The 11,523-nt window shown below is 42.8% G+C and overlaps 1 protein-coding gene across 1 annotated transcript; it reads left to right on the top strand.

Moving 5' to 3' along the window:
- Positions 1–8,694: 8,694 nt before the first annotated feature.
- On the top strand, positions 8,695–10,573 carry LOC138769571 (posterior protein-like). Its single transcript, XM_069948134.1, has one exon. It carries the CDS (start codon positions 8,954–8,956, stop codon positions 10,469–10,471), a length of 1,518 nt encoding a protein of 505 aa, XP_069804235.1. The 5' UTR covers positions 8,695–8,953; the 3' UTR covers positions 10,472–10,573.
- Positions 10,574–11,523: the final 950 nt, after the last annotated feature.

The raw sequence follows: 11,523 nt of genomic DNA, 5'->3' as shown, positions 1-11,523 counted from the left end.
GGCTGTATATACATTAGTGATATTGAGCATGTTATTGGGCTCTGTGGCTGTATATACATTAGTGATATTGAGCATGTTATTGGGCTCTGTGGCTGTATATACATTAGTGATATTGAGCACGTTGTTGGGCTCTGTGGCTGTATATACATTAGTGATATTGAGCATGTTATTGGGCTCTGTGGCTGTATATACATTAGTGATATTGAGCACGTTGTTGGGCTCTGTGGCTGTATATACATTAGTGATATTGAGCATGTTATTGGGCTCTGTGGCTGTATATACATTAGTGATATTGAGCATGTTATTGGGCTCTGTGGCTGTATATACATTAGTGATATTGAGCATGTTATTGGGCTCTGTGGCTGTATATACATTAGTGATATTGAGCACGTTGTTGGGCTCTGTGGCTGTATATACATTAGTGATATTGAGCATGTTATTGGGCTCTGTGGCTGTATATACATTAGTGATATTGAGCACGTTGTTGGGCTCTGTGGCTGTATATACATTAGTGATATTGAGCATGTTATTGGGCTCTGTGGCTGTATATACATTAGTGATATTGAGCATGTTATTGGGCTCTGTGGCTGTATATACATTAGTGATATTGAGCATGTTATTGGGCTCTGTGGCTGTATATACATTAGTGATATTGAGCATGTTATTGGGCTCTGTGGCTGTATATACATTAGTGATATTGAGCATGTTATTGGGCTCTGTGGCTGTATATACATTAGTGATATTGAGCATGTTATTGGGCTCTGTGGCTGTATATACATTAGTGATATTGAGCATGTTGTTGGGCTCTGTGGCTGTATATACATTAGTGATATTGAGCATGTTATTGGGCTCTGTGGCTGTATATACATTAGTGATATTGAGCATGTTATTGGGCTCTGTGGCTGTATATACATTAGTGATATTGAGCATGTTATTGGGCTCTGTGGCTGTATATACATTAGTGATATTAAGCATGTTGTTGGGCTCTGTGGCTGTATATACATTAGTGATATTGAGCATGTTATTGGGCTCTGTGGCTGTATATACATTAGTGATATTGAGCATGTTGTTGGGCTCTGTGGCTGTATATACATTAGTGATATTGAGCATGTTATTGGGCTCTGTGGCTGTATATACATTAGTGATATTGAGCATGTTATTGGGCTCTGTGGCTGTATATACATTAGTGATATTGAGCATGTTATTGGGCTCTGTGGCTGTATATACATTAGTGATATTGAGCATGTTGTTGGGCTCTGTGGCTGTATATACATTAGTGATATTGAGCATGTTGTTGGGCTCTGTGGCTGTATATACATTAGTGATATTGAGCATGTTGTTTGGTTTTGTGGCTGTATATACATTAGTGATATTAAGCATGTTATTGGGCTCTGTGACTGTATATACATTAGTGATATTGAGCATGTTATTGGGCTCTGTGGCTGTATATACATTAGTGATATTGAGCATGTTGTTGGGCTCTGTGGCTGTATATACATTAGTGATATTGAGCATGTTGTTGGGCTCTGTGGCTGTATATACATTAGTGATATTGAGCATGTTGTTTGGTTTTGCATCTGTATATACATTAGTGATATTGAGCATGTTGTTGGGCTCTGTGGCTGTATATACATTAGTTATATTAAGCATGTTATTGGGCTCTGTGGGTGTATATACATTAGTGATATTGAGCATGTTATTGGACAGTTTCTCTGTGTCTATTTGTGGCTGTATATAATATTAGGAATTCTTCCTGGGGATGATGTAATATGGCGTTTTGGCAGCGATGTCCCGGAAGTTGTACCGAAGCCAATTACAATATTGTGGATTTGCCCAGAGCAGGTAAATGGGAGGAATTACAGAGTAACAGAACAGGTTGTCTGACCCATAGGAGGATCCCTAAATATCTATCTACTGATGTGTCATATGTAGGTGTGTTATCTATCTATCTACTGATCTCATATCTGTCTATCTATCTATCTATCTATCTATCTATCTATCTATCTATCTATCTAAGAAAACACATAAATCACATAAACACATAAAACACATAAATCACTGAAATCCAATGGAGTACTCATTTACGAGTCTCCACTGACTACCCCCTACAAAATTTGAATAAGCAAAGAAGGGGTCCGTGGAGCCTCAGTTACGAGTTACAATTTTCAGTTCAGTTCAGTGATTGTTGTGTTTTGTTGGTCCCTTTTTCATTGCCGCCGGTAGCCAGAATCCTACTCCACACTGACGAGGGGCAAATACCCCAAAACTGCAGTCTGTGGATGGATGCCTAGCCTTGGTAACCCTTGTCTTATGTCGTTATACTCGCCACAGAGTTAGACTTTGACTTACAGGGGCCACCCTGGTGTTTCCCTATTTAGGTCCCAAAGCTCGCAACAAAGTGAAGACCTGAGGGACTACGTATGAGGGTGGTTTGGTGCTCTCCCCACTAGGAGGCACCCCTTGGTGACGGGCTTCCTTCTCTGGAGAGAGGGATATCTGGCTATTCCTGTGTTTTGAGACTCGTAACTGAGGCTCCACGAACCCCTTCTTTGCATATCTATCTATTTTTCTATCTATTTTTTCTATCTTTTTTTCTAGGGCCACTTTAACCAGAGGATAAATGGTGCACTTGCTCCGGGCCCACTTGTTTCAGGGGCCCTCTGTGTCCAGTGGCGTAGCTACAGCGTTCGTGGTTGCGATCAGGCCCGCCACCTTGTTACCTCACTATGTCACCAACGCCTGGTACTACTACTCCCAGTCCTAATGGTTGCACTACTCTCAGCCCTACTGCTATTACAACTCTCAGCCCTACTGCTACTACTACTCTCGGCCCTACTGCTATTACTACTCTCGGCCCTACTGCTATTACTACTCTCGGCCCTACTGCTATTACTACTCTCAGCCCTACTGCTATTACTACTCTCAGCCATACTGTTACTACTACTCTCAGCCCTACTGCTACTATTACTCTCAGCCCTACTGCTACTATTATTCTCAGCCCTACTGCTACTATTACTCCCAGCCATACTGTTACTACTACTCCCAGCCATACTGTTACTACTACTCCCAGCCATACTGTTACTACTACTCCCAGCCCTACTGTTACTACTACTCTCAGCCCTATTGCTACTACTACTCTCAGCCATACTGCTGCTACTACTCTCAGCCCTACTACTGCTACTACTACTCTCAGCCATACTGCTGCTACTACTCTCAGCCATACTGTTACTACTACTCCCAGCCCTACTGTTACTACTACTCTCAGCCCTACTGCTACTATTACTCCCAGCCATACTGTTACTACTACTCCCAGCCATACTGTTACTACTACTCCCAGCCATACTGTTACTACTACTCCCAGCCCTACTGTTACTACTACTCTCAGCCCTATTGCTACTACTACTCTCAGCCATACTGCTGCTACTACTCTCAGCCCTACTACTGCTACTACTACTCTCAGCCATACTGCTGCTACTACTCTCAGCCCTACTACTGCTACTACTACTCTCAGCCGTACTGCTGCTACTACTCTCAGCCTTACTGTTTTTTTGTTTTTTGTTTTTTTTAATTTAATTTTTATTCACATTTAAAAGTAATATAACAACATATCGCATAAATCCCCCCCCCACCCTCCCCTCCCACCCAAGGGCATGGCGGTGCAATACAAATAACAGGACGGTAAAGAAAAAGAGAATCATAAACTTAAATCCCCTTCCAATTCCCCCAAACTCTTCCATACCGGCGGGAAGCTTTGATTGAGGAGCGCGATGCTATGCGCTCATAGCTTTTAACTTTCTCAACAAGGTTTACCCATTCTTTCAGGTGTGGCATACTAACATCAATCCAATGTCTGACAATCAAGACTCTTGCACATCCAAAGACCTTCAATAATAGGGTACCATTCTCACCATCATCATTTATTCCCCCCAGCACAGCTTCCACAGCCGAAAGTTGAAGGGTTCCTTTAAAACATTTTCCCATATACGCTATCACATCCCTCCAGAACTCTCTTATCTTCCGGCAGTCCCATACCAAATGTACCATATCTGCCCTTTCCATCCCACATTTTTTACAACATATAGTGTCTCCCCTAAACCTTGACAAAGATCTCGGCGTATAGTAAAGCCAATAAATCCACTTAAAAAAAATTATCCTATGTGACATGCAAATGGATCCCCTACTGATATTCCTAACGCACAGTTTCCAAGTGTCATCAGAGAATTGTCCCAGCGCATATTCCCATCTCCCTCTTGCTCTGTCTATCTGCGGAGTCTTGGCCTCTAGAATCAATAATCTATATAGTCTGGACAAAAGTTTCCGTTTATCCCCACCCTCTAGACACTCTATCACCTCATGTGAACTAACTTCTACTTTACTTTTATCCTTCATAGTGTTAAACGCATGTGCGATTTGCAGATACTGGTATTTGTGGTGATCTTTAAGTGCATATTGACCCTTTAGGACTTCAAAAGCCACAAGTTTCCCTTCATTAAATAATTGTCCAACCCGTGTAACCCCCCTTAGTTCCCAAAATTTCGCAATTTCCTCATTAAAGAACTCTTTAAACTCTATATTCCCCCAAATTGGTGTATATGTCAAACTACCTTTGATTCCACATATTTTTTTGACCCTATTCCAAATTTCTAAAAAAAGAACTGTGAAAGAAAAAGAACCCATTCTCTCCTCTATAACCCTCCCCACTTCTAATAACTCAAACATATTTCTACCTGACCCAATCCGACTAACTATATAGTTTAGAACGGGGGCGGAGGTCCCCCTCGCCAGTCTCCGGGCTCCAGAAGCAATGAAGTAGAGACCGAAGTCTGGCAAGGACAGACCCCCCCCGCCCTCTTGCCCAGTCAGCACCCGATATTTTATTCTAACCCTCTTCCTTCCCCAGAGCAATTTATTCAAAAGGGCCTCAATCCTCCTAAACCACAAGTCCGGAATCCATCCTGGGGATGACTGAATAAAATATAAAATCTGTGGGAGTAGGATCATCTTAATCATTGCGGCTTTATCGGCCATTGAGAGCGGTAACTTAAGCCAGATATCTCAGCCTTACTGTTACTACTACTACTCTCAGCCCTACTGTTACTACTACTCTCAGCCCTACTGCTACTATTACTCTCAGCCCTACTGCTACTATTACTCCCAGCCCTACTGCTACTACTACTCTCAGCCCTACTGCTACTACTACTCTCAGCCCTACTGCTATTACTACTCTCAGTCTTACTGCTACTACTACTCTCAGCCGTACTGCTATTACTTCTCTCAGCCCTACTGCTACTACTACTCTCAGCCCTACTGCTACTACTACTCTCAGCCCTACTGCTATTACTACTCTCAGTCTTACTGCTACTACTACTCTCAGCCGTACTGCTATTACTTCTCTCAGCCCTACTGCTACTACTACTCCCAGCCCCACTGTTACTACTACTCTCAGCCCTACTGCTACTACTACTCCCAGCCCCACTGTTACTACTACTCTCAGCCCTACTGCTACTACTACTCTTGGCCATACTGCTGCTACTACTACTACTACTACTACTACTACTACTACTACTACTACTCACAAACCGACTGGTACTACTACTCCCAGTCCTAATGGTTGCACTACTCTCAGCCCTACTGCTATTACAACTCTCAGCCCTACTGCTATTGCTACTCTAAGGCCTACTGCTACTACTACTACTCCCAGCCCTACTGCTACTACTACTACTCCCAGCCCTTTTACTACTAAGGTGGGGTAGTCTGTGTGTGGAGGGGGCCCATTCTTGAGGTCTTTGCACTGGTCCATCTATCTATCTATCTATCTATCTATCTATCTATCTATCTATCTATCTATCTCCTATCTATCTATCTATCTATCTATCTATCTATCTATCTCCTATCTATCTATCTCCTATCTATCTATCTATCTATCTATCTATCTATCTATCTATCTATCTATCTATCTTCTATCTATATATCTATCTATCATCTATCTATCTATCTATCTCCTATCTATCTATCTATCTATCTATCTATCTATCTATCTATCTATCTACCTATCTCCTATCTATCTATCTATCTATATATCTATCTATCATCTATCTATCTATCTATCTATCTATCTATCTATCTATCTATCAATCTATAGAAAATGAAATCACTGCAGCACTCCAGTATGGTGATCAAACGAAGTGATTTATTTTCCTACATCTGTATAGTTTCACTCTCTCAGTGGGAACTTTCTCAAGCACTGCTGATTGTGAGAGCGAAACGTTTCAGATGGTCGTGTGTAGTTGGTTCCCTAGTCGCCATGTTTTCTTGCTTCCATCACTGAGCAGACCCGCCATACTCTCCAGCATCATATACTCTGTTTGTATTTTCTCCAGGCTGAATGATAAATGACTGATAATATAAATCCGGTGATATATAAAGTCACATTGAAGGACGTGTGATTCCTATGACAGCGTGATTCATGTCACTTATTCGTATATACGTGCGATTTATTCCTTCATCACTTCTGTGAGTCATTGTTTTCCTGCATAAAGCTGGCCGGCTCCCATGTACAGCAGGCACACACCACGTTTGCTGATGGAGGTGCCAAACTACAGGGGTGCTATACAACTCTCTCATATATCATTTGTGCTGATGTCAATGAATAAGAAGATCCATGTGTTCATTCTTCTTTCGGCCTCTGAATGTAAAGACCTGATACTTCTCACAGCTGAGGGTTTGCTACAGTTGTATCCAGCCCAGTCAATCCTTAAGACATGACTGGGTACTGTCGTATGCCTTCAGGTTCCCTAATAATAATTGACACCACACCGACATGGATTTTAAGCGTCCACAGCAGCCATATTTTATTAAAACAAAGTATGCAATAAACAATGCAATAATCTTCATGACCCCATTCAATATGGTCCTCCCGTAATGTACAACTATAGGAGGTGGTCCTCGAAGCCCCTAAACTAATGGTGGTCCTCCTTCTGTTAAATCCACACACAGGTAGCACTCCCAGCCGGTTAGCACGGGCCCCTAAGTGCCTGTGTGCCCAGAAAATTGTTTACACACCCTAAGGGCCTAAGCCCCCCAGACAATCATGGTAATAACCGCCATTGAGTAAGTAAAGAGTCCAGAACCTAGATCGGTTCCCTAGATCAGAACCTAGATCGGTTGCATCCTTCCAACTACGAGGACCCGCAACAACAGCTGATGTGACAAAATGAAACCACCAGGCCGCCCAAAACCGGAAAAAACATCACCAGACCAAAGACCACCACCAAGTACAGTAATCGCCCCATATCCACTGTGGAAGAGCCCCCGACAAACAGGGTAGGTGGCAGTTGTCATTGTCATCTATCCAGACCTTGTCTTTTCCCCAAATCCAGCCCCCCACAACCACACCTCACCTGCCACCAATCAATGCCCCCCCTCCACATTAACCCCCCCACCTTATACTCCCACTTCTCTTCCCCCAGCCACCACTTTCTTCCATCCCCGATAACCCCCCCCCCCCCCACTCACACACACACACACACACACACCTTAGGGCCCTATTCCACGGGACGATTATCGTTCAGATTATCGTTAAATCGTTCGAATCTAAACGATAATCGTTCGGTTGAAATGCAGTTAACGATTAACGACCGAACGAGAAATCGTTGATCGCTATATAAGACCTGGACCTATTTTTATCGTTGCTCGTTTGCAAAATGTTCTCATTAGCGAATAAATAGCGAAGAATAAACTATCGCAATTACGATCATAAGTAACGATTATCGTTCCATGGAAATGAGTGTACGTTTTCAGGTCTTTCGCAATAGCGGTCATTTGAGATCGTTAATCGTTAACGATTATGCAAACGATAATCGTCCGGTGGAATAGGGCCCTTAGTCCAGAACCTTCTTGCTTCCTCCATCCCCAGTCATACCAGCCTCCCCTACGCTCTGTCCCAGTCCGGCCTGTACTTTAGCAGAAGACATCTCATTCCTGTCCTAAAGGTTTTCTACAGTATGATAGAGTGAGTCCTGTACGAGCCCAGGTTGACGAGGATGACATACCTGTCAATTAAAAAAACAAAAAGTTTTTATTGATGGGGGTATCACTGCTGAGACCTCCACCAATCAGCAGAATAAGCAGGGAGAAGTGCGGAGCAGTGCGCATCACTTGACCTTGCTGATTGACCCTGCTGTCAAACCAGGGACAGAGCCAAAACTGCTGTCATTAATAAACCCAGTAGTGTATGACATGAGCTGGCCATACACCTTGGCTGCTGATTTCACTGATTCCCATTGTGGTGGGACCTATCAACCATCTATTAAGTATGGTGGCCTCATGACGAATAAAGAAAAATATTTTGTTAAATCAACTCATGTCAAACGCTACTGGGTTGGGCAGAGACAGAGCAGTTTTGGCTCATATCCCTTTGACCCTACAGGTTCCCATACACATCAGACAACCCCCCCCCCCCCCCCCTCAATTTTCAGATTTTCAGCAGGACAATGACTATTCATGTTACCAGTGTATGATCTCCACATTGGCACTGCCGCACTTTCCTGCACACAGTAAACACATGTTGTTATCATAGAATCTTAATTACCTTCATTTTATCTTTATATATATAGCTATTTGAGTTAGTCACTAATAACACAGACAACCATGTGCCTCAGCAGGTATATTATTCAGTGTACTTGTGCTAGAGACTTTCGAGTCCGGTGTGTGCTCAGTCTAGTGGTGTCCTCTCCACCATTCACTGAGGAGGCATCTGAGGTGACTGCATTGGGTTCCTGTCTCCTGGAGGTACTTACTTTTCATTCCTAAGAAGGATTACTATTCATGGTTTATTGAACACTCCACACCCATCAGACGAAAGGACTTCATAACATTGTGTGGTGGAAGAGTCACTAAGGTCCTAAGAAGGTTTCGGTGGATTGTTTTTTGGAGCACCAATAATTCTGTGAGTATGGATGTCATTTATCAACAAGCCAATGAGAGCAAATTAAATTTCAATGTACCTAAAGGAGGGACCTTGCATAATGTGTGGAACTCTCTCTGGGAACAGTGTGAAGCGGCCAACGATAGACTAGAAGGTCGTAAAACGTGCTTTCCTAAGCCCAATACCAAGAGTATTTCTAACGTGATGAAAATGTTAACCGTGTTTCAGAATGAGGTCAAAGGCAGAGAAGTTGATTTGAGATCTTCTGATGGCCAAGTGGCTAGTGGTGACCTCTGTGAGAGCTGTGGGCTCAGTAAGTCTAAACAGGCAATTCTAGAGGACAACTACGACAGAAGGGGCAAAATGATTGAGTATTTGCTGTCACGGTCTTCTTCGCAAGTGGCAAAACCAAACCAAACTTTTTTGGAACCTTATGTGTACGATGAAGAGTTAAATAATCTCCAACCAGCTGGTACTGAAGACAATAGTCCTATACCAGTGAAGTCAAGTCTTATGTCAGTCAACTCAAGTCCTATGCCAGTCAGCTCAACTCCAATGCCAATCAAATCAAGTCCTATGCCAATCAAATCAAGTCCTATGTCATTCAACTCAAGTCCTTTGCCAGTCAAGTCAACACCTTTTGTCCAGCAGAGACTTTACCCTCAAGGAAGAGAAACCCAATATAAAGAGAACCCAACAAACTCACTAGTACAACTGTTACCAAACTTCACAAAATATGACCCCAACAAGGACCATTTCACAAACATGTGTCTATTTGAAGATGAATGCTCCCAGCATAACTTGGGTCCACGGGAATCCTGCTTGATGATGAAGTTGTGGTTGCCCTCTCAGATGTCTGTTCGTTTAGCATCTCCTGTTGGTAGACCTCAAGGAGGACCTCAGTTTTGGTCCAATGAGGGTTGCTGGGGGGATAGACAAGATCGTCTTAAAGCACTTGCTGTCCTGGTCACTGGAGATGATGATTTTGGAATTGACATATTGGAAGACCTTAAGGTAACTCCACAAGATGATCCATGGGAATTTTCAAGGAAATTCGAGCAGGCATATCGTTTGATAATGGGCATTAAGGATTCAACTCTTCCACCAGCCATGTTGAAGGCTTTGGTGAATAAATTTACATTTCTGGACTATGCCACACGTATAGCTGCCTCTAATGAAAGAACCGTGGATGGCATTGTAAAGATAGTGGACAAATACCGGAAAAGTCCTCATGTTAAGCAAACAACCCTTGATCAGTTCAGTCCAAATCGAAGGTCAATGGCAGAAGATGAGAGACCAAAAAGAACTTTGAATCAACATCTTCAAGATGCTTCAGGTGATTCGGGTGTTTTGTCAGATGAGCCTCAGAATATTAGATATTTTCCCAATGAAAGAGAGGAACATTTTCAAGAACAGAGTGGTCAACCAACGTATAATCGGCAGGAACAGGTCTCTATTCAAATCCCTCCTGCCGGTGACATTGACATTGCAGAGGATCCATCTATGTTCTCTAGAAATGCTTTCAAACAAAATGACCAGATTTGAGTTTTAATAAAAGTGTAACAAGGCTGGATGGATGTGGATGTGTGAACTTGGCTAATGAGCAGTAATTATTATGGTGCTACGTGACTAATAGTAGAGATGAGCGTGAATGGAGCATGTTGGAGTCCACTCATTCATCGTTTGATTACCGCTGGCTGAAGAAGTTGGATGCAGCCCTAGGAAAACATGTATACAGCCATAGGCCATAGGCTGTATCCCAAATTGTTGACCAAATGACCAGACTCAAGTATGCGCAAGTCGTGCTCATGTCTAACCGTTAGTAAAGGGGCAGTACGGCAAAAAAAGTGTATGTGCTGGGTTTGGGCTAAAAATGAAAACAGACCAACCTTTTACTTACCTGCCCTAATCCACCAACCATGCCTGGTCTTGACTGAGTAGTGCTTAGCCAATCACTGACTAAGGCAGGTCACCATTGAGGACACATAGAAACAGAGGTCATGGTCATGTTTGGCACTTAAAGGGAAGCTATATCATTCAGCCCGTCGCCTCCTTTGGTCACGTAGGTAGGTAGGCGTGACTGAAGGAGGTGGTGGGCAGGCTGAATGGTGCACTTAGGGGTCAAAGAACTTCCCTAGTGCTCCAAACAAGCTCATTTAAATATTTATTTTTTATTAAAGTTCACGAAAATGGCGGCAGGGAGATATCAGCAGGTTTGTTTGCACGAACCTGCTGTTTAGCTCCCCTTTAACCATCTCTCAGTTTTTCCTTGAGCTTTCCTTAAAAGTGTTGATCACTTTATAAAAATATTCCCTAAGGTCCCATAATATTTGTTGTGGTCCATAAATTTATGGATTTGTTTTCACGTTTTACTTCAGCAGCCCAGTAAAGGGTCGCTGGCTGTCCATTTTGGGGACACGTAAAAACTGCAGAGCCACAGTCTCCACATCTATAGGTCAAAACATTTGGATGATCACATGGGTAAATAACAACACCACTGCCGTGTTATGTTCTATAGACACAGCTCTGCAATATTAACATACCCTGCTGGGTTAAAGTATGAAAACGGTTACTGATTAGCAGTTCCAGTAGATCAC

This window comes from Dendropsophus ebraccatus, chromosome 12 (genome assembly GCF_027789765.1).
Source record: "Dendropsophus ebraccatus isolate aDenEbr1 chromosome 12, aDenEbr1.pat, whole genome shotgun sequence".
Taxonomy (NCBI): Eukaryota; Metazoa; Chordata; class Amphibia; order Anura; family Hylidae; genus Dendropsophus; species Dendropsophus ebraccatus.
This window is presented reverse-complemented; position numbering and strand designations above follow the sequence as displayed.